This window comes from Drosophila virilis, chromosome 2, assembly GCF_030788295.1.
Source record: "Drosophila virilis strain 15010-1051.87 chromosome 2, Dvir_AGI_RSII-ME, whole genome shotgun sequence".
NCBI classification, from domain to species: domain Eukaryota; kingdom Metazoa; phylum Arthropoda; class Insecta; order Diptera; family Drosophilidae; genus Drosophila; species Drosophila virilis.
Window position 1 is genome coordinate 25,744,321 of NC_091544.1, and position 24,530 is coordinate 25,768,850.

At 39.2% G+C, this 24,530-nt stretch overlaps 2 protein-coding genes and 1 long non-coding RNA gene across 6 annotated transcripts in view; 1 reads left to right on the plus strand and 2 right to left on the minus strand.

The window, feature by feature from the left end:
* LOC6633184 (lachesin) overlaps positions 1-24,530 on the plus strand; it is a 237,208-nt gene that overhangs the window by 203,371 nt on the left and 9,307 nt on the right. The window lies entirely within an intron of this gene.
* Positions 4,680-21,757, minus strand: Ets98B (DNA-binding protein Ets98B). 3 transcript variants are annotated; one of them, XM_032433670.2, is made up of 5 exons: positions 9,869-9,909; positions 8,766-9,576; positions 8,498-8,658; positions 6,569-6,719; positions 4,680-6,506 (listed from the first exon to the last, which is right to left on the minus strand). In XM_032433670.2, the coding sequence occupies exons 2-5, from the start codon at positions 9,574-9,576 to the stop codon at positions 6,121-6,123; spliced, it is 1,509 nt and encodes a 502-aa protein (XP_032289561.1). In that variant the 5' UTR covers positions 9,869-9,909; the 3' UTR covers positions 4,680-6,120. The 3 variants fall into 3 exon arrangements, with proteins under 3 accessions (XP_032289561.1, XP_002055973.2, XP_032289562.1); XM_002055937.4 differs by lacking the exon at positions 9,869-9,909 and adding an exon at positions 21,086-21,757 and having other exon boundaries at positions 4,681-6,506; XM_032433671.2 differs by lacking the exon at positions 9,869-9,909 and adding an exon at positions 9,793-9,833 and having other exon boundaries at positions 4,681-6,506.
* Positions 12,925-19,080, minus strand: LOC116650304 (uncharacterized). 2 transcript variants are annotated; one of them, XR_011416184.1, is made up of 3 exons: positions 17,442-19,064; positions 13,136-17,368; positions 12,925-13,052 (listed from the first exon to the last, which is right to left on the minus strand). It is a non-coding gene; the product is annotated as an uncharacterized lncRNA (long non-coding RNA). The 2 variants fall into 2 exon arrangements; XR_004303283.2 differs by having other exon boundaries at positions 12,925-17,368; positions 17,442-19,080.

Consider the following 24,530-nt stretch of genomic DNA (forward strand, 5'->3'; position numbering starts at 1 on the left):
AGGCCAATGACCAATTGAACTCTTCATGTTGGTGGGTGTGTGCTTGTGCATGTGCATATGCGTGTGTGTTTGTGTGCTTTAAACTCCCCTTGGATTAAACCGCATAATGCGGTTATTGTCTCTGGCATTTGCCACATATGTACACACAATATACATGTGCGCACAATCGTATGTAGCATATATATCCCGTATATGCTCGTTTGGGGCTTAGATACTTTATCCAATAAATTGCAATCGAGTTGATGCGCATTACGCGCTGTTAACCTGTGTCGAGGGGGCCTTTTGGCCCCAAAATCAAACGCACTTAACTAAATGCTGCCTGCGCTCAAAAGTAGGCAACAAAACAAAACTGACTGGAAAAATGATCGAGGAATAAAAACTGAACTAAAGGCAAATTGTTCCAAAAAAAAAAAGGGCGTCGCTCCCTTTGCGGCGGTCGCAAAGCTCGTATATATTTTAAGTTAATTGAAAAGCGGTAAAAAGTAAAAGAAAAAAATGATGAAACTCTGATAAAACGACGAATAAATACCCTTGCACACATTATACCTAAATCTTCTTTTTATATTTACATAAGCATTAACATTAACATTTATTTTTATATTTATGTTCGTTTTTATATAATCATTTATTTATTTATCACAAATGATATGAAAAAATCTTTATAACTGATAGCAGAGCATCAGAAAAGGTTTGACTTTTGGGCTTAGGTTTCAGTTTTGAGTTTCGGCTTAGGACGTTGTCCTTGCGGTTGGGTTGCTCTTTTCTTGGATGATATTTTGGATTGTGCGTATATTTTCGCAGCGCAGGGGCTGGTGAACTTGTTGAATGGCATGTGTGCATTGGTGTGTTAGCTTGTGTGAGCATGTGTTTGTGTGTATATATTGTGTGGGGTTGAGATTGCAGGCGCTGGCTATGCAATGCGCTTAAGCCTCATTTATTTTTCATGACTTGGCTAGCAAAAATTGTAATTTCATTACCAGCAAACAGGCAGCTGGACGGACAGACAGACAGAGAGTCAGACAGACAGTTGAGTAGATCAGGTGGGGCAGCAGGAAAAAAGAAAAAAAGATTTGAAACACACTTGAAAAATGGAGTAGCCAGGCGTAGCCAACACATCCTGAGTCGAGTCCTGTGGCTGCCGCCTGGCAGCCAACAACAATTTTATGAATTTTTAAAATTGTTGCTGCTTTAGAGGCTGGCGCGCTGATTTCGCAGTCATGGGCCGAGCTGCTGGACGTGTGGAGTCCAAGTAGACCCAAATGTTCGGTCACTTGTTACCTATTTTACGTGGCCACAAAACGGCGGCCGGCTCCGCTCTGTGAGTGTGTGTGTGTGTGTCTGTAGAGAAAGAGCGTCCGTGGCCAGGGTACTTAAGTTAAATGGCATATACTTGCCCGGGTCTTACCTGCAGCTGGGCGTGGCTTGTCGGCCGGTCGACATCAATTTAAATTGAATTTTCACTTACCACATTTTGGTATGCCGCGCAGCTGGCCAGCAATTTGTAGCCCGAATTAGTCTAATGTAAAATTTAAGCCAACTTGGCTGCCCAAAATGTTGGAAAATCTTAATTGATTAGGCGCCACATTTAATTAGCAAGCGAATATGAAAGCGGTACAACCAAGTGGCCGGAGCACATAAGAGCACATTCATCTGTTATATGCGTGAAGGGTGGGGTGGGAATGGGGTGGCTGGATGCTTCATATCACCAATTATGCTAATTAAAAGGCAGCACCAACAGCAACAAAGCGACAAAAGGTAAAAAGTCCATCAATGCGCGCAAAATGCGAGGCTATTTTTAAGTCCAACAAATTGGCTGGCAAAAGGCAAGCAAAGGATGAGTGTGGACGGGGAAGAAGGGTCGTGCAGACGGGTAACCAAGGCTTAGCACCAAAGGCAACTAAAAAAGGACGACTGCGTGGACAAGCCAAGCGTAATTATCAGAATTTGACAGCATCAAGAAGAAAAACAATAAGCAGGAGCATGTCGAAGATAAAATACCCTACCTTCAATCAATATATTTCCCAAGAGCTATATATCCTCACTAGCATTGGATTACTTTATACAATTGTATTTCTATATATAAACGAAAAGCACTTGATTTCTGAGATAAGATTGCGATCTCTATGTGTTAGGTGAGTTTCAGATAGCTATTTCAAAACTTGGTCAAGATAGCTTGAAAAACAAATTAAATTTCTCTGATACGAATAATTCGACATGTCCACTGACTGCCACAAAAATACGAATCTTAAAAAAAACATTATTAAATATAGCTTTAAATAACAATATAGCTCAGATACATCAAGAATATGTATACTTAATGATAAGTCAACTAAAATATGCAACAAATTGAGTCATACAATTGTAATACCCATTGTAAAGGCATTTGGGCCCTGCCTGCAATTGACAAATTAACATGAGAATTGGATTTTCAGGGGTTGCGGGTGTTCCGCTAAAGTCGCATCTTAACGAACCTGTTGATGAGTCTCAAAATACAATATTCAAATTCGGTCAGACTATAAGGTGGGCTTGGCCTTGCATTGTCTGCTTAACGCTAGCTGCACTAATTCAATTAAATATTTGTCTTTGTAGTTTACGCCCCAAGCCCCAAAAATAAAAAGCAAAGGGAGAGAGATAAAAGCCAAACGAGCGTATGACAAAGACAAGGAACAAGCACAAAGACAAAGGCAAAGCCTGCTAGTCTAAGGATAAACAGAAGCGTCCTGCCAGCCAGCCAGCTAGCCAGTCAGCCCGTCTGTAAGCTTTAATGCAAATATTGTATAGGTCTAGCCCCTCCCGAAAAAAAAAGTGAGAGAGCAGATGACGGGCGGCACGTGGATGTGGTTAGGGGTTCCTGGTGCTGGGCAGCAGGGCGAGAACCGGGCGTGATCGTGAACGGTTGTGCAGCAAGCAATAAATTTATTGCTTTTGGGAATTTTCCACTTGATGGCATTTAATGCGATTTAGTATTTAAATGAAGCAGCCCACGGGCAACGACAACGGCACAGATACAGATACAGACAGATTCCCGGGCATCCGCATCCGCAGCCGCATTCGCATCAGGACAACAAAGACGATAAACTCAGTGGAGCGCATTAAAATAATCTTAGTCAAGGCCGGGCATATGCATGCATATCTCTGTCCCAAAATATTTACCAAACTTAAGCCTCATCATGTTAAGCCATGTCCGCTGTAATAAGCAGCATACCATTTTGTGCAAGTCGGATCAAACTCTGTTCAATCCTTATGCATTTGCATGCTACACATACATATACATATGCGACCCCATGTATTTATTCAGTTTCCTTTTGCCATTCAGTGGCCACGCCCACTATCTATCGCCGCCCTCACCCCAAGCTTGTGTATCGAAGCGTTGTTAGCGCAAATAGCATTGAAAATAGTTGATTGAAAATGCGCTCCCTGCATGAAAATCGTCTCTGCAAACGGTCACACACGAGTGCAATGCCCCTCACTGACTGACAAGGCAATCTAAAAAGCTTTTTACAGCACGTGAACTGGCACGAGGGCTGCCACAAAAGTTGACCGAATGTCTGCAAATCAGAATCAAGGGCCAACAGCTTTATTTTTGTAGTAAGGTGACATTTATTAGAACTTTCTTAAAAGTTATTATTGGATTTAATGAAGCAAACAGAATTGCTTGTAAGCTAATTACCAAAAGAACGCAAATTTAGTATTTAATAATATGCTTAGTTCACGTTATTAAGCATCGTCTCTGTAAATAATATGTTTAATTTAATTAAACATTTGTATTTCAAACAAAAAGTAGAAAATGTGACTTAGGACCGTCTAAAATCTTTGCTTATACGTCTGCTGACAACCCTGTATATTCTCAGTAAGCTGATGCAATTAGCTGCAAATTATCTTTAGAATATTAACAATCAAAACTCATAACATTCTAACAGTTAAAAAAATCTAAAGATATGTTTTATAACCGCGATGTGACAGCTTTGTTTGGAAACGCAATTTGTGTGGAGTCAGAACTGTAAATGCCTATGCAGCTTCAGCAATTGTTCATGGGCCTATTCACAGTCAGTTGATGTAAAAACTCCTAAAAATAACACGAAAATATAAGATATCCATTTTTTTTTTACCTGCAATAAAACCGCTTAAACTCCATCAATGTTATTTCTGTGCAAACAAAAATCTCAAAGTTGTGTTTGGCAAATCTGATTTTACAACACTATTGAAATGCCCTCGAATTTAAGTACATGTTCGATTCCAAAAAACTTTTCGATTTAAAACGCGCTTTACAAGCACTTTAAAGGTTATTTGTATTCATTTACAGTGCAAATCCCTATAAAACCCTGTACAGGGTATATTAAGTGGAGTGGGTTTATGAAACAAGCCTCTAAAACTTAGATTCTCAGATCCAGATACACAGGTCCGGGAGGCGGACAAACAGACGGACATGGCTAGATCGACTCGGCTATTGGTGCTGATCAAGAATTTATATACTTTATGGGTTCGGAGATTCTTCCTTCTGCCTGTTACATACGTTTGGATTTTGCACAAATACAATTTACCCTTATACCCATTTTTAATGGGTTCAGGGTATAAAACACAAATGTAAATTACAAAAATATTTATCATCCATTTAGAGACCAATAAAAAGGTCAGAAACTCTCTACCCAAACTTCATTGCTTAGTAATTTAATTTAGTCGTGTGTTTTTTGCTGTGATTTTTATTACGAGAATAGTTATTTGAGCATGACAATATGTTAGTTAAATAAATAAATAAATAGTTTTGCATACCATCAACATGCAAACAATAATAAAAATTAATATAATAATTATATAAAAAATTAAACGTAAGTCGTGTGCATAATAAAACGCAAAAGCGCTCAAACAATATCATTATTATTTTGCCTATATCTACGTATCTATAACTATGCAAATTTTGCATTTACATACTATATATATGTATGTATCTGTGTGTTTGATTTAAATGTGATAAAAATTACAAAAACAAATAAGCCAAGCTGCAAGTTACGCAAATTGCAAATGCAAATTGCACAATCAAAAAACATAAATAATTATACGCACAACAATTGACTTTTGTTTAAAAATTAACCAAAAATAAATAATACAATTAACTAGCTGACAGGCACACACACACACGCACACTTGCGTACTAATTAAACCGACACCAGTTAAGCAAAAATAAATACAAATTAATTGAAATTGCGAAAAAGTGCCAAAAAACAAATAAAATGCGTTCGAAAATTTTTTAACTTTTCGTTTGAAGAGAAGAGAAAAAATTTTCAAGAATTTAACAATTAAATAGAGCACATAAATTGCGCTTTATAGCTAAACATACAAAAGTTATTCATATTCATATTCATATTCACATTTATATTCGTTACAAATTGTTTTGCTTGTTTTGTTGTTCATAGAACTTACTTTTGATATATCATAGATATATGGTTCCTAAAATTACCGCAACACCTTCAGTTGTTGCCGCTTGCAGCGTTTGCTGCCACATGCCGCACACGGCCGCGCCCATTGAGTGCCACGTGCTGTTACCACTGGTCTTATGTGTGTCGACTATGCCACATGCCAGCAACAACAGTTGCAACAAATTGGACTCGGGCTACGGGCAGCGGAACAGGAGCAAACGCTGGTGCAGTCAACATTTGAATAAAGATGTCGCCGGTAAGTCAAACATATGCAGTTAGCTGCCACGCCCACATGCAATATATAAAAACTTGATTGATTGATTGATTAAGTAAAACTTAAAGCCGCCGACAGGGCGAACTTACCTTCGCCTGCTGCCATTGGCTTGAGCCTAAACAACTAAAGTCGAACTCAAGTCGAGTCTTTGAACTAAAGTCGAACTAATGCACGAACTTACCTTCGTGCCTAAACTGTGCTAGATAGATATATGTTTATATATATATATATATAAAGGTATATATATATAAATGGAATGTGAGTATTTAGATATATGTACAAGCACTAAGACTCGCTAGTCGCTGAGGCTAGCCGAGCATAGTGTCAGGGCAAAACTTGGTTGTGTGGTTGGTGGGTGGCGTTTTGGGCTTCTTACGACTACCAAAAAAATAAATAGACTTAGAACTAGTCAAACGGAACTGTTGCCGAAATTCACTGATGATACGGCTGACAGAACTGATAGACCAGACGCTGCGAACGCTCCGTCTTCTTCATGATGCCCTTCTTATAGTATTGCCGTATCGAGCGCGAGAGCTTGTCATAGTTCATGGCCGGTCGATTCTTGCGCCTGCCCCACAACTTGGCTACGCGCACCGAATCCTCGATCTTGAAGATGCCCTTGCTGCGATCTATCCAGCGTATGGCTGTGCCGTTAACTTGCGGTGCGGCAAGCAGCTCCTTGAGGAACTGCCATAGATGAATGTGGGAGCTGCCACCGTTGCGTGCGCCGCCCGTGCGCTTGGTGGACGTTGTTGTTGCCGTGGGCGTGGCTGTAAGCACAGCTGGCGCCGCAGTCATGTCCTCCATGTCCTCATCATCTATGAATGTTCAGAGAAACTTTAGAATATATATCGAACTAAGAATCTCTCACACTACACACCTTCGCTCTCCTCGTGCTCCACATTTGGCGCCTGATAGCCCGCTGCTGTTGTTGCTGTGGACCAAAGCGGCGCGGTGTCCATTTGATTGCCCAGCTGATCGGCATAGGCCATCTTCCATATCTCCAACTGTGCGTGCAATGTGCTGCCGCTCTAAAAGAAAGCGAACCACACATAGATAAATATCAATTGAGCCCAATGTAAATCTCGCATAAATCTCTATCACTCTCTCTCTCTCTCCCGAACTCAGCAATCTAGACGGCACATCAATTCAAATTCTAACTGCTAACTGCTCTCATAAATTATGCGTTCCCAGCGCGTTGTCTGCAGTTGCAGCAACTACAACAGCAACAACAACACAGCAAGTGGCTGAACAGCAAAAACAACAACCATTGCGACTTACTTTCACCTTGCAATGTCGTTGCTGGTCGTTGGCTCAATTCAAGTGCCGTCGTCGTCGTCCCCACTGTCATCTGAGCTGTGTCTGTAGCTTAAGCTGGGGCTGTGCACAGTGGAGCAAATACTGCGACTTCGAAATGCAAATACACGTATAAGACCTTTCCACACCTCTTTACATTCCTGATTGGTTATTTGATATAATCTGATATATCATTCCATGTTGTTTACTTAAGAAAAAAACAATAAGAATCCAAGTCTCTCAATTCGATCTGAAAAAGGTGTATGGCAACATTTATTGTCTACTTTAAGTCCCTGTTAGTTTTCTGGATTGACGCGCTCATATAGAATGTGAGACGGAGCGATAAATCATGGCTAGATCGACTCAGCTCATCTTGCTGATAATTTATACATTTATATTTTGGAGTCGGAAATGTATTTTTTCTGCTTGTTACATACATTAGTTCAAAAAGTTTCACCCAGCCTTCACTGCGGCAATCACTTTTAGTTTATATTTTTGCTCAGACTTCTATATTTTCTCCTACACATATCAATATGAAAAATATGGTATATGGATTTATAAAAAAAAACTTACCGATTAACTTTACTAATCACTTTGTGTTACTTTTGCTATATTTTTCATAAATACCCCCTTTTTAACTTGGTAATAAAAAATTCCAATTTTCTTACACATTATCAAAAACTGTTTAATTTGTCCCACTGTGCCTTGACTGCTACGCTGTGTCGACCGAGACTGCGGTTCGTAATCAACCAAGTGCCGTGCAGTTTCACCAAACAACCTTCACACATTCTTTCACCTTTACAGCCATGACCACGGTTACTAATTTCGTGTGCGGGACTGCTCTCGCATTTCGGTTTCGGTTCGGTTCGGTTCGGTTTTAGTCGCGTTCGTTTCTTCAGTCTTTTGTTTTCATTTAGCTGCACTCAGCAACAGCAGCAACAACAACCACAACATTTCACCCACTGTGGCTGATGGCAAATGTAATCATTTTTATATTTTTGGCAAAGTGTTGACGGGGACTTGACTTGGCTCTCGAGGAGCGCATTTAGAGTAGTTTTTGGCTGCCGCCAGTTTTGTTTTTTATTTATCATTTTTATTTTATTTTTTTGCCTAATTGTTGGCAACAGGTTTGCTTTCCGATTTGGTGTCGGGCCTGGGCCATGACGTCAACGGCAAGTTACGAAACTTGTTTTTTGTTTTGCTTTTTATATATTTTGTTTTGCTTTTGTTGTTGTTTTTTGCCTCTCTCTCATTTCTCACCTTAGAGCTGAGTTAGTTCGTACGCGAAATTCAATTCAATTCAATCGCATTGATTGGTATTTTTGTATTTTTCTGTGTGGCTTCGTTTTGCTTGCTGGCTTTTGCTTTTGCCATTTGCATTGTCCACCGCTCTTGTATTATGCTTATTAGCTACCCCGCTTCGATTTTGTAATACACTCATTGTATATTTGGGTTGGGTAAGTCATATTGATCGAGTGGAGCATGGTTAAGGGGAGAGTATGGGGGGGCTTACCTCGGGCAGACGACGCGTGAATTCCTCCTCGCTGAGTAATACAAGCGCGGCGCCGTCTTCGCTGAACTGCAACTCCAAATTGGCAGCCGGCGGCAGCTTGAACTGTGCCAAGGTGGATCGTAGCCAGGCGTGCACCTGGGCGGCTGTCCAGGCATTTGGATCTGTCGGACAAGAAATTACAATTAGTCACAGTTCACTGTGAGTGTGTGTGTTTGTCTCTGTCTGTGTGTGCGTGTGTGTGCGTGTGCGTGCGTTTATCTGTGCTCACCCTGCGATATTTGCAGCTTCGCGCATATGGCGTCCGCCTCACGCTTGGCATGCTCCAGCGCCAGCGATATGACCGGCTCAAAGTCACCGCGCACCTCAGCTAACCCGCCAATAAAGGACTCCAGCGCCAAGGGCTTGAGATTGTGCTTGCGCTGGAATGTTGTGTCCTCCAGACACTCGCGCAGCACCTGATGATTCGGCTTAATGTCCAACAGTTGCTGCTGCTGCTGTTGCTGCTGTTGCTGCTGGAGAAGCGTATTCAAATCTATGAAGCTCTCCACGTCGGCATCCAGCGGCTCCGCTTTAATGCTGCTGCTGTCGCTGCAGGCAGAGCGCGGCGAGGGCGTCTCACAATTCGATTCGGGCGGCGAGGGTGGCAATATATGTAGCTCCTGCTTAATGCTACTGGCATCCAGCGAGGGACACGGACTGCTCAGGCAGTCGTAGCTGCCGTTGTACTTGCCGTAGGCAAACGAGGCAAATTCCGACTGCTGCGGACTGGACTGTGGTGAGGGGTAGGCGCTATGCGGATATGCGGGCGGGGGCGGCGGGATCAGCTGTTGGCCAGAGCTGGCATATGCAGCAGTCACCGTTGGCAGCTCCTGTATATCGCTGGCACACTCCCAGGCAGCCTCGATCTTGATCTGCGGCGCGTTGTACTGATAAACTGTGGTAGGTATGCCGGCGTCTTCCGGCAGCAGCGACAAATCAAAGTTATCTGCATAGGCGTAGGCCGCATAGGTGTCCGTCTGGCCCTGGCCCTGGAACTGTTCTGCGGCAAGCTTGAACTGGCTGCTACAGCTGTGCGGCATCTGCAAGGCAAACAATCACTTTAATTAGTTATGGCGCCACATTCCAATGAACTGCTAATTGGGCCTCAGCCTCTAAAGGCTTTAATCAAAAATTAAATTGCTCAAATTGAGCCACTGTTTAATTAGCACGTTTCAAGTCAAGTTTAAAGTTTATTCAAATTTTTTCTTTTACTCTTTTTGCCTGCCTTTCTAATTTGTAAACTGGCTGGCACCTACCTGCCCTAAATGTGGCAAATTTTTTTTTTTGCTTTTATTTTATTTTTTATTTTCGATTTGTTTTCTTAATGTTAACCTTAAGTTTCCAAAGCGTTTCACAGCGCTCTTCCGACAACAGCAAAATTTGTACTAAGCTTTAAATCGCATCGATTTTCACATTTATCAAGTCAAAGCCGAGTCGAGCCGAAGCGACCCATGGACTGTGACTCCAGCTCATACTGTGACGTCACAACAAAACTAAATGCAAAAAAAACCCAAATGAGGCACAGCTCTCAGCTTCAACCGGGGTAGCTGACTGCTTATAGGGGGGGGTGTACAGGCATTTGATCTTAAACTAATAACAACAATGAGAGCCGTGTGCTTTTTTTTATTATATGAGCCGCAAACAATGACGCGGGATCCAAATCAAAAGTGTTTTGCGATATGCCCCCTCACAAGGTGAATTACTTTTATAGATTTTAAGATCGAAGCATGTATATTCCCTTTATCAATTTTTTTAGTTTTAATTATCTTTCATTAGACAGGCAGACAAATATCAATGTTTAACATCTGGCTTATAAGATATATGTACTCTAGTAGTTGAATTTTATTCTAGAGTAACAAAAATGTCTCACTGTTAGCTTCGCCTACCTTGGCCCAAATTGACAAAATCAAATTAATTGGCAATATAAGGTGGCTAAGACTAACCACTCGACATCTGATTAGAGGGCATTTACAGTCTAACAGTTAATAGTACAAAAAATACCCAGGGTATCTTCAGGTCAAACACATTTCGACATGAGTACAGGGTGCGCGTTAGTAAAACACCAGTGACTATGTACTTGTAATCAAAATACAGGGTGTCCACTTGTCAATCAGCTTAGGCTAGTCCATTCACAGGCTGTTCACTAGGTAAGCACTTTGTAGCCCAGTACAGGGAGATGTAAGACATTGGAACGGGCTATCTCAATATAAAATACTTCAGATAAGTAAAGGGTGTTAGGGTGTCTGTTAGACAATTACTCGAAACGGGGTCATTCGCACTTTAAGCCAGTACAGGGTGTCTATCAACGTTGGTCTACGAACGAAAGATTTCAGAGCAGGGTATTCACAAATCAAAAACTCACAAACACATCAAAATACAGATGGAAAATTTGGAACTAATTAGTTTTTATAGTAACGTCTATTTATCATAACAAATTTAGATACAGGGTGCTCTTCATATGAGCACTTTACAATAGTCATTTCACAGGGCATCTTCTAGATTTGCACTGTAGACGCGATAATTCTAGCTTGTTATATATGCTCCATATACTTTATGTATTCATTATATACTATATACACACGATTCCTACCTGTGTTAATTGCTGGTACTGCAATAAATATAAATTGTTCGCTTTCTGTGCAGCTGCGTTTGCTGCGGCTTTTAATTTAGTTTTTTTCTTTTTTTATCATCTACGATTTTTGCCTCTGAGTGAATGCTGAATGCTGGTAAACTGGTTTTTCATTAAGCTCACAGCAGTGGCCCGTGCTCCAGGCGGGTGGCACAGGGTGTACAAGGTGGGGAGGAGAGCGGACGCATGGGTCTGTGTGTGTGTGTTGTGCGCTTATTATTAATTTAACAGCTCATTCTGGATTTTCCGATTTGCAGTTTCAGCTCAGAGCCAAAGAGTTCAACGCCGAGAGCTATTCTTGGGTTTGTTAGGCGGCGGGTTGGGGGTTGGGGGCGTGACTAGTTATTGCCGTGCAATTTCAATGGCCAATACAATATGGACATAGCTTCAATATATTTTTTTCTTTTTAGCCAGTCACGATGTTAATACAATTTTTATGTTTTAATTGTTGGCGCACAGGGCGTATGAGTGACTTTCTGTGTTAGCTTTTCTCGTCTGACTGTTAATTGCCAGCGCTAAAACTTAGTTTAAACATTGCGTAGTTGCTGCTATTAGAAAAATTTGTGCTTTTTTGTTACTATCCTAGGCCCAAAAGGGTGCTTTCCCCGGCTCTCAATGGCCGCCACAGAATAGCCTAGAGACTGGAGAGCACACAAACTGGCCAAGTGATTCAACAGGCTCGAGGCGCAGCTGCTACTACTGCTGCTGCTAGCAGTGAGCAGTAAGCAGTAAGTGACTCAAGTGACTCAATAAAAAACCCATTAAATCTGTTAAGAGTGCTAAACAAAGTGCATTTGGGCTACGGCGAGGTAACCGAGGAGCGTATGTCAACCAATTGCTGCTATTTATAGTCCATAAACACTCAGCCCCTTGCTTAGCCTGCTTGCAACATTTTTATGGCCCAAAGCAATTCTTTCTTCTTAACTGATGTCATAAATTATACAAAAAACACATACACACATATATGAAAAGTCCTTAATTGGTTATTTAACAATACAAAGACTGCAAATGAAATAAATTTAATTAAATTAAAACAAATTCTTTCTTTGTACTTATTGTCATAAATTATTCACAAATAAATCGAGAAATTCCTTATTGGTTATTTAAAAAAAAAAATAAAATAAAATATTATCATCCGACAGCTCAATACTCTGTTCCGTTCAAAATTTCGGAAGTTAAAGTTTCGAACAAAATATACTGTCCCAAAAACATAATTTGATTAAAAGCAATTCAATAGCACAAGAGTAGAACAGAGGCTTTGTTTGTGACAGAGTAATTTTATTGGCTTGTTGACTCTAAAACTGTAAATTAAGGGCAATAGCTTTTAAATTGTGAGCTATATCATTTTGTGGGCGAGTAAGCGTTAAATATATTACTAGCTTGATCTTTAAAAAAGCTCATCTGATATATGTCCACATCACTTATTCCCATGCACCTATATATATAGAGCTTGATATTATATGCATACACATATATGTTTATTAAAATGCACAAAAATATATCTCTATATATAAAACTGTTTGACCTGACCGAATGACTGACAGACTGTTTAGCGATCAACGCACAACCCGAACCGTAAGAGCTATTAAGCTGAAATTTTGACTGTAGTAAAGACGAGGGAAATTCCAGGGAAAATGGCGAGAAACCATGTATAACCATTATTTTGCTTACCATCCACAAAACTCAATTTTCAAAGATATTTTTTTAAATTCATTTCATGGGTGTTTCACACTATTCGAAAAATGCATTATTCCTCAAATTCATTTCCCATAAACTTTAATATATAATTCTTAGGACACACCGTTATATATATATATATATTTACACACAATTCTATAATAAAATTCTGGAGTCTGCTCACGCCACAGGCGGACAACTCTTGTCCCACTGTGAAAAGAAAAAGAAATAATTTCTGTATTTTTTTGCAATAAATATGTCGATTAATTCAAGTTATGTCCATTATCCATTACCGATCGAGACAATGCCCACATCCTCAGAGCGTAGGTAACTTGTATCTTGTGGCAATTAGATCATTTGGGTTATTCCGTTTCACATTTCCTGCTGGCATCGCATTGAGCAAACAAACTTCGTATATATATTTTTTAATTAAATCTTTCAGTATAACAACAACAACAACAATGCGGCTCTAACAAGCTCAAGTTCTGTCGGAGTTTCCAATAGCCTACAAATACGTAATTTCATTACAATGTGTGGTGCAAACAAAAGCCTTTTTTGTGCCGCATTTAGCCAATTGGCCAATTGGACAGCCGGACAGACAACAACAACTGGAACCATAATTCATTGGCAGCTCTGACATGAGACGGCTGTCAATAAAGCTATCAGTTCAGATTTAAATAAAGCCATACACACATACACATACACATATGGATGCATAGGTGTGTGTATGTGTGTGTGCTTGTATTTAATGGCATATCACCCACAATAAACGTCACAAATTGGTAATTTGAAAAATAATATGATATGCTTGTTCTCGTTGCCTGCCGCTGTTCCTGTTTTTAAATAAAGAGAAACAAAAGCAAAGCGCCAACAAATTGTATACAGCCAACGGCTTGGGTGTCAAAGTTGGCACAACAATGGACCAAAATGAAAAAAGGCAAGTGAGAATATTGCAGTTGGGTGTAAGCGACTGCCTAACACTCGTTCACAGTTTAAGAACCACTCAAAAGAAACAGCAAAGAAACCAACTTATATCAGTTTTGTGATATGCCACGCCCCTATATTAGAGGAGCTTGTCTGTTGTATTTGTTAAGATTTAACTACTTCGGCTCTACAACCATGGAGAATAAAAATGTTCGTGATATACTTGTTAAATGGCAAGTTTAACCAATCCATAGTGGATGTGGTTAACTATTTTAAACAATAAATGTTACAGAATTCCAAGTTCAAATCTCCAGATTTAAAAGCGCCGACAGCAAGGCATTCCAAACAAAAAAACCAATATACTCCTGCCCAGTTTGTGAGCGAGTAACAAATAAAAAAACGTATACAAGTTCACAATTATTTTAACCGCAACGGCAATTGATCTGGGTATGGGAATTGAACTGACACAATGGCCGTCAGGTAGTTGTTTTGTAAACGCCCAGTTATATTTTTAGAAAAACCACAATATTTAATAGATCCATTTAAATGACAGGTCTATTTTTATGGCCATTTACAAAAATACCAAAATAACAGAAGAACAAAAGTACAAAAATAAAACGTTATATACGAATTCGTGAAGTGTAATTACCTTCGATGCGATAGATCAATTAATTTTGTTAGATTAAAACGCCAAGCGTGTGCATATTTAATAAATAGCTAGCCTTTTAAAGGGGCTTCCCTTGTCTAACTAATGCTACTTAACGTAATTCAATATTGTCCATATAGTCCAGTGAGTAATAAGTATAAGTATTATTGATCTACAATAAGGGGCTTAAACGTTTTTTTTTTAATATATAAGCTTTATCAGTTTACTCGTTAAATAAAATAAAAGTCTCAGCTTAAAAGCTGTTATATAATAATATTTAAAACTAAGCTAAGAATCTTTAATACAAGAAAAACCTGCCTCACCAGCTGTTAATCCATCTATATGATGTGCTTCAGTACTCTACAACAGGGGTTGCTGCTAGTCAAGCAGAAAACTATTTATTTTTTTTCAATTACTTAAAAAAAGTCGAGAAAAGCACTTACTAACCAAATACACTCGTTCTATTATATCACAATATGATGCTTATACTGATGAGCGGAAGCTGAAATATTTATCTTAAAAAATATGCTTTCAGTTCAATGCTTCAGTTAGCTGATAAAAATCTTAAAGCATTCGACAAAATCTAACAAAACAAGAATGAAATCATAATTGAGTCATGTCAGCACACACATAAACACACAAGCACACACACTTTGTGTGTAAATTTTTTACAAAAGAATACATGAAAATGTAAATAATGAAGAAGCAGCGTAGTCCACAAATTCAGAGCATATCTCGAGTTGGTACGAAGCAAAACAATTCGCATACGACACGTCAACCGGTAGCAAAAAAATTGTTGATTACATTTTATGTTACTTTAAAAGCTACGAAAAATGTATATACATATACAAATATATATATAAATGCCTTTGGAAATTATCAACAATCATAATATTGAGCAATAATAAATTGAAAATATGTTGGGCTCAGGCAGCAGAAACAAGTTTAAACAATTTGTCTGTACTTTTTGGCCGTAAAGCAAAAACAATAAAATATCAAAATTCATTAGAACAATTCCGAGACGAAGAATGTGGCATGTGTGTGTGTGTGCGTTTGTGTGTGTTTGTGTATGTTTGTGTGTGTGTGTTAGCCCAAAAATCAAATCAAGTTTACGTTTGCTGAACGTTTGCTTTAAGCAGCGACAAAAGCTTTAATAAAGCAACGATCAGATAAAAACTTGCGGCCCAAAGAACCCGCCAAAAGCGAAAACTGAAAACTCAAACAGGCCGCTAGCTTTTATAGACAGTTTTTTATTGAATATACCCTTTTAGAAGGTATACTAATTTTGTCATAAAATGTGTAACGCCTGCAAGAAGTCAATGATGCCTTTAGATATATAATATATATGCTCTTACAATTTTCATTTCAAAAGTCAGCCACATTTCCACAAGAGTATTCAAACTGCGACACGACGAAATTAGGCATTCTTATTTATTTTTTGCTTCTCAACGTAATAACAAATAAAATGGACAATGCCTAAGGCAAGCGCACGATCTATTTAAATAAATTAAGCGCGGCTTTACGCGAGGCGCGCCCAGGCCTGGAACAAAGAAACCAACTGACAGCCTTGACGCGAATGTATGTGTTTGTGTGTGTATGTGTGAAAAAAGGTTGCCCCCATCTAGCCACCAATTGCCCCCACAAAGTGAAGGGTAGCCGCTTGCAATTGCAGCAGCCTTGAGCGCTACTTAGCTGCCATGACCAAGTTGATGTTGATGTTGAATTATGGCCAAGTGTTATTTAAATTAATTTATATTTTTATATGCACATGTATTTGTGTTTGTATATCTTTTGAACTAAATAAAACAAACTATGCAAATGCAGCAGCAGACTCAGGTGTTCAGGTGACGGACCGGCGACAATTGTCGGTTAATCTGTTCTAATCGCATTATGACTGCAGCAGAAAGACAGAAAGAGCCCCATGTTACTAAGTTACGGGCCGCGCTAGAGCGTTGTCAACAAGTCAAGAGTTGAGAGGCACGAGCATTAGTTCACAAATCCACATAGATACACAGCCAGATACACGTACTCACAGATAGACGTACTCACAGATACTCGCCGTTTTCGCAGACACTTGTATGCGTGGGCTAAGCTGTCACAGCGACAAGACTTATTTCTGTTTATTTTTACAACGCTCGTTAATTATTTTTTTCTTCTTTTTTTTTGCATTTATTTGAATTTATATTTTTTTTGTTTTGCTTTTGAATAGATCACAGTTCGTGACGGCGCAGTTTTGAGTTCTGAGTCTTTGGACTTGTCGTTTGCATTGCATTTAATTGTCGACATTTCATGCAACAACAAATAGATTGCAAGGTGAAATACTTGTGACACGGCACTAACAGTTCCAAGCTAACTTAGTCTTATAGTCAAATGATCAGAGATTAGATTATGCCACTCCAATATGCTATCGTGTCTCCATTTGAGCTTCTCTTGGCTCTGCGCTATGCAAACGATTCAATGCAAATGTAGAACTGTAGCAGTTGCAAATATGCCAAGTGTTCCGGGTTATTGAAAAGGTTATAACCTTTTCATGTTCACTCTGTAAGTAGAGCTTTTAGTTACCAGAGTTGTCCAGTAATTAGCATAAGCATTTTTTTTTAAATTTATTTTTGATTTATTTTTATTGATCGATTTAAATTAAACGCATACCACAACATACATTCATTTATCCATTTGCCCACTTGTCCACCAAATCAAAGAAAAATTAAAATTAATATAACACATAAATAAAATGTATTGTGAAGCCGAATATCGTAATATATCTGAGCACACTATATATGACAATGATTTTTCATGACTTTACGGTATTTTAAAGTATAGATAGCCTCGCACATTTCTGTAATTTCTGGTTAGCAATGTTGATGCGGAATTTTTCCAAAAGTTCTGATTTCCTGAGCCTTCTGTTTACTATTAATTAGCCAATTCTCGAAGTTTTCTATAAATCAATTCTTCCTTGCTAATAAGAAAAATCAAAAGAAAATATTGAATAGAGCATACTCGCATACAGATATTCGAGGCATTATACATACATGCATACGATGATTTATTTACACTGATATACGTCAATGCACAAATATAATAAATATACGTATATTCATATTTACATACGCGTTTCATAATTGTATTAATCAGAAGAATACAGTCCTTCAAAATCGGAGCTTTTGCAACCATGCCCTTGGTGCGAATACACAAAAGATTCCCAATACTGTTATCAATGTAATGCCCAAAATTAAGAAACATAAACAAGTTTTACTTAATTTTGAATTTCGGTCATACGGTCTGTGTCTATCTGATCTATCTATACGATCCTCACTCCGCATGCTGTTGCTACCTCCAAATTGCGAAATCTATACCAGATTTTTGAATACTTAAAATTTTGTACAAAATAGAAATTCTAATTAAAATATAGAGCAAATGCTACTAAGGCAATTCGTTCGTTCAGCCCTATGCTCCAAATAATTTGTCGGATGCTCCACGTAATCACGTTTGCCCATCTGCCTGCGAACAATCCAAGAACCTAGGTAATCATTCCAACTCTGAAAGACTCTATCTGTTAAGACATGGGCTTTGCGTTGTTCATCAATCAGATTAGATTCTTCTATACATACACTCACAAGATCAGACACACGCTAACTAAATTCAACAGACTTTATGCGTGTATGTGTATGTGTTTTTTTTCCTTAGCCCTCGACCCAGAACAACTTCGGAGTTTGTTGTCCGATCTTTATGAAAATGTCAATCAAATATATGGAAATACTAAAGTTCAACATGTCTTATGAGTATTTAAATAAAGCTATTTACAAATAATATTTTATAGAGCTTTCTACTTAAACCAAACCTCTTGCTCATTAGGATAATTACCTCTGTTGGAGCACGAATACATTGCAAAATGTAGTTTAATTTAGATGCAAGCTCTAGAACTCTCCATTTGGCAGCCATTAAACATTCCCAAAGCTATTTAGACAACCCCAGATAGTGCTCAAAGCCAGCTCAGACAGCGCACAGCAGAGCGCAATGTAACCGCAGGCATACACACATACACACAACCAGACACACAACAACACCCACAGCGTGGGATACTCATATCTGAAGTGCCCAGCCCAATGTCTAGGCACTGAACTCTATCAGACTCTTGGCCCGATGATGGCTAATGGCTGATGGCTGATGTCTTCTGGTGCTGCTCATTATGCAATGCACGCATTGACAATTATTCTGTGGAAAAGACATTGCGCCAGCTCAGCCAATTCAGTTAACTCAGGTAACTCATTTCAATTTGCATAAGAGTCAGGCGACATTTACGCGAATTGCGAATGCTTGCAACGCACAACAAAAGCCAACAATTATCAATACACTCAGAAAAAGAGGATGTCCTTCATGCTAGTAAGAGTAAGTTGCACAACTTTTGATTCTTAAAATTTACAGAACATTTCACTCTTAAATATTCTTAATTTAACTCATAGCGATTTTTCTTTAAAAGTTGTTTGTAAATATTACTTAACTATAAAGACGAAATACCTATTACAAGAATTCGCATTTGCTTGAAATAATTAAAAAACGTTCTTAATGCCAGCATAACAAAACAAACCTAAAAACTCCTCAACGAACATACAAATATTCTTAGAATGTGTATATTATTGGTTTTTTGTACATACACATTCACAGATTAAAATGATATATATTTTATAATTCAATTAAATTTTAAATATTCTATAATCAAGCATGTTCATTCATTTAAGATTCTCAGATTGGGAAAGATATTGTCCTTAGAATTTGCATAATTCAAAAAGTTCTTTAACATTCTACAATTAAATTCGAATTTTCAGATTTAAAAATAATAAGAATATGCATTATTTAAAAGTCTTAAATACTCTGCATTTAAATGCAGATACTATTGATTCTAAAATTGTCCCTAAGTTTACAAAATTAAGAAAAATTTGAGTTTTCCAGAAGAATTTAATTAGTTAAAATAAGTATAAAAGTTGGCAAACGGAAGGTAAACATATTTTAAAAATGTTTACACTTCATAATTTTTAAAATGTCTCTTTTGACTTAGTTTTTTTCCACGTATGTACTTAGCTTAAATGCAAATTGCATGATTTTCTCTCAGTGTACCGCACATAAGTAATAACAACAATTCGCATTGTGGTTAGCCATTGCAAGTGGTGCGCGCGGCCACACCCCAAAAATGCCAGAGCCAAGCCAAAGCTGATTACATTGTGTAATGAGTTTGATTGATTTTCAACTATTATTAGAAAACCGTGGCCAAATGGCTAAAGGGCCAACAAAGTCGAGTCTCTAGTCGGAGTTCGAGTCTGAGTCCAGGTTCGAGTGCGAGTCCGAGTCGCAGCGACGTTGGCCAATTGATGAATTCTGATGGAAAAGTTAGCTACTTGAAATATTTATGTCATGTCAGTTTTTCTTCAGCTTTTCTATTTCTGCTTTTTATTTCGACTTCTTTTGGTTTTCGCTCGCTGCGAAAGCGGCAAATGCGCTTGCATTTTTAATTGTTGCGCCGCAGTATTTATTTTATTATGTCCATAAATATAATGAGGCATTCGGAGAGTGTCGACTGTGGTCGACCACTCGAAATGCACATTTCTAAAACAACGTTGTCCGGCGGTTGGAAAACGCAAGAAGGCCAACAAGCGACGACAACGACGACGTACAAAATCGCAGCAGACACATTTCCATCAAATCAATCAAAAATGGCAAATACAAGTTTTTTTTTCCTATTCGCTGTTGTTGTTGTTGTTGTGGCAGACGTCAAAGTCTTGCGTATATAGCTTATATAGAGCTTAAGTAGGTCCAACAAAACTATCTGCCGCTGCGCGATGTGCGTCTGTCTGTCAAATGATGATGCTGCTGTTGCTGCTGCAGCATTGGAATGCACTTTCCGAGTGAAATGCCAGCTTGACATTGTTGCAGCTAGTTGGTGTTGCTGTTGTTGCTGTTGCTGTTATTGTTGCCTTGCCATAGTTGACAATCATTTAGAATCACTTCTTGCAAAATGAAAGCATCTTTTGAAAGTTGCTGCCAGCGTTTGATGCCTTCACATAGCTGCTGCTGTTGCTGTTGTTGTAATTAAAACGAAATACCATAAGACAAATGGAAAATGTAACTGGCAAGTGTAGCAGCAACAACAGCAACAAGCATATGCTAGACAATGCGACGCAGTACAGACTCTCACCTAGTGACACTCATTTGTGCCTGCTGTCAGAGCTACAGCACACCTACTTAGTATAGCCACACACACTAGCACACACACACACACAAATGTGTGTCTCTGTGTGTTGGTACTTTTGCTAATTAAAAGTCATATGATGGCTGTTTGTGGCGCCTCAACGTTAATAAGCAACGCATATGGCTGCCAAAAACATTATCAGCCGCCATATGCTTCAGGGTAATTGCGCAAATAATTTGAGCATATATACACAAAACAGCACACGAAAAGATGCAAATACAAACCCAAAAACACACACACACACACACTCGCACACATTTTGCTCGTTTCAGTGTTGATAAGCGCAAGTGAATAGGTTATCAGCTGTCAAAGCCAAGAAGCGCTTACTATATTCAAATAGCACCCACTAACAGCTAGACTTTACACACAAACAACTGTAGATACTTTTGTATCTGTATCTATTTATATATTACGGTTGCTAGTTACACTCACCTCGCCAGCGCTTGTCATGTACAGCATTTTCTCATACTCCATTTTTTGCATCAAAATTTTTCAGCGCTAATCAGAACTGTGAGAAATAGTATGCTTGTTTATTGTATCTTTTGGAATGTATCTCGGTGTTTGTATCTGTGATGTGTGCGTGCAAAATTCAACGTTTGCTGCGAAAGTCTAACACTGTCTCACTCTGTCACTCGCCGCTGCACACGCTCTCTCTCTCTGTCTATCTTTCACTTGAGTGATTTGATTTTTTCTTATTTTCAAATTTTAACTCGTTTTTTTTTATTATTTGTTGTTGCCAAGAGCTGTGCTCGAAATTTGTATATAAATAGTTATTTTGTTTGTAGGTATTATTTGTTCTGTTGTAGATTTTTTGTTTTTATTTTTACTAGCTGCATATTTTATAATTATTATTTTATTTTTATGCGTTGGTTTTGCCTTGAGGCGAGTTTATTGTGTTTCACAGCATTTTATTGTTAAAATTTCCACTTGCAAACTTGTTGCTCTCTTTCACACACAGGCGCACACATTCTTTTGCTCGTTCTCTCTTGCTCACACGCTCTCTCTCTCTTTTTCTCTCTATCACACTCTTTCTTTCTCTTGCGCTTTTTTGTTTCGTCCGCTGTGAACCGTTCACAAAGTCTTCACGCTCATTTCTGTGCGCTGCGTTCATGCCGATCGCGCTGCTTACCTCATGCGCTGCGAGCTTTTGAGCCACTAACCGGTTTGAAAGCTCTCGGTTGTAGCTTTGCCTTTGTGTGTTTTCAAGCTACACGCAAAAGCTTTTCAAATCGATCAGCCATCTCAGGCATGCAATTGTTGGTAACGCTTTAAATAATAACAACAGCAATGCCAAAGCTTAAAGCCGGCACCCGCCCATACACTTAGAGAAAAGCGCCATGCGAAATGATAGCCTGGTCTGGATCGAAGTACTGTTAACTTCGTTATTGTATATACCAAAATTAAGATGAGTCTTACTCGCTTTAAAATAAAAAATTGTGGTTGTAAAGGGAACAACATTTTTATTAACTTAATTTAAATTTAATATTGATGTTTAAAAGGGAAAATATTTTAAAATAATTAAGTCAAATAATATATATAAGAATTTGCTTACTTGGAATAAGCCTAAAGGCTTTTCAATTGCTAGGATTGAGGACTGTTGTCCCAGAAAGTTCCCGAATATACATTCTTGTTTATAGGTCCAACTTGGTTAAACTTTTGTGGGCTTAGTATGGTTAAGCTTGTAAAGTTTGGGAATGAGCAGTCAAAATTTGAGCTTGGATTTTAATGTTAATGATTTGAATTGTGTGTCGCGAATTGGTGGTTGTTTTCTCTAAGTGTAGAGGCATGTGATGTGCCAGTCATTCGGCAGTCACTTCGTTTTTCGTTTGCGGCGCCTCGCCGCGAGGCTGTCAGGCCGCAAGACTCTCTGTCAGCGAGAACTTGCTTCTGTTGGAAGCTGCATGTGTGTGTGAGTGTGTGGGTATGTGTGTGTGCTGCTGCATTATCGTTTCCGCTTCCGCTGCATGAGACTCAAAGACAACGCCAGCGGGTTGGCGGAAACAGCAAAACACAATTTGGAAAATCTCTTGACATTTATATTTCATTGCACAATGACAATTTTGCAATTTTTGACAAGTCATAAAAAGCACATGACTACTACTGCAATGATGACAGTCACAACTTTAGCTCCAGCTGCAGCGACAACTCCAACTCCAACTCCAATTCGGATGCAGTTGGAAACTTTTGCTGCCCTCTGGCCTCACCGCCGGACAATGACTTCAGTGCCGTCTGCAGGACATCTACATCAAAAGGGAATTACGCTGCCCGAATCTGCTGTCATTAAATTTTTAAGCTGTTTTTCAGTCTTGTCGCGCAACGGCTCTGGCTAGATATTTGCCAAGCATACCCAACGCTAGCAGCACCAGCAGCAGCAGGACCAACAGCAGCGCAAGGACATCCAGCGAACGGTAGCTAACGAAACTGAAATAAATACATTAATAATATTGGGCTACTTTCAACACTTCTTAAATTCAATACAGAATTTCCAAAAACTCTTGAATACCTAATAAATAAGAACGAAGTCATACTTAATTCACAAACATAACTTTTACGACAAGCGTTGATTTGTTTAACAAAGACTCAACTAAAGACCTAAAATCTAGAACAGAAACCATAACAAACCTAAAATGCCATCAACTATAAAAATCTGTTTCGTTTTGGAAGAGTAAATAAACTTAAATAATTGCCAACAGACTTGAATATAGAAATACATTTTTTTTGTACAATAAAATTAAGTCCCCCTTGTAAAATTATTAACACTTATAATCGATCAAAGTAATATTTTAAGAATATTCACTTTACTTTAACTTTCAGTGCATTACACATTTTATTGCAAAATAAAAGGCATTTAAATATAATTTATTTTAATGCTGTATTTATTTGAAATGTTTGTAAATTAGCAACGAGGAATAAAGATTGCTATAAGTGTGCCGGGGTACAAGTTTTTTTTTTAGAAGAACATCCCAAGTCGTATTTTGGAAAATTCTTTAATTTCAAAAAGAATATGGAGACTAAATTTTCAATTTCTGCAAAGTTCATTTTTGTAATTTTTAAGTACCTCATTTGCCTGGATGGATGCTGCATATGATTTGCGCCCTTGCGCCTGATGACATACTTCTTCTAGTAGAGAGACTGCCGCAAGGCAAGCCAGCTTGTCTGGCAGGAGAGCGCGTCGACGTCCGTAAGAGAGGCGAATTAACAAGGAAATGTGCTTCGATTAAAATGGGAACTTGAATACCTGACAGCATGCCGATAGCAATCATTATGCAGGACATCGTATATGGCGCAATAAAGCGCCTCCTCGTCAAGCTGGGCCAGCTCCAGTTGCCTGGCATAGCAATCGTGTTGGGCCTGGGCGGCATTGGCAGCGTAGTCGCAGAACACGGGCATCAGCATCAGGAGCAGCACATCATGAAAAACAGCCTCGTGTTGGCTGAGGAGACCGCCGTGTGTAATGAATAGCTGGAGCCGCCGATGGCCAAGTATATCCTGCTGAGACAGCCAATCGCGTACGCGGACATTGGCCGGCAGGTTGGGCAGCTGCTCGGTGGCATTGCCCGCCCACGTCCAAAGCACGTGATGATGCGGCAGACGCGTAAAGACCGCGACAAACAGTTGGCACAGCGCCGCCGGCAGCCGTTCCGAGCGCACCGAGAAGCCCATCGATAGGTAAATGACGCTGGCCGGCGCCGCGGCCATAAACTCAAGCCAGCTCGGCATCCAGCTGGCCGAGATTGACAGCGGAACGGCAGTGCTAGCAGGCCACCCCGGCCACATTGGGCAAACGGGCGCTGGGATGGCGCACATTGGGGTATCCATTTTATAAAATGAAGGACACCTCCATAGCCAACACATAGGGATGTGGCACATCCAGGCC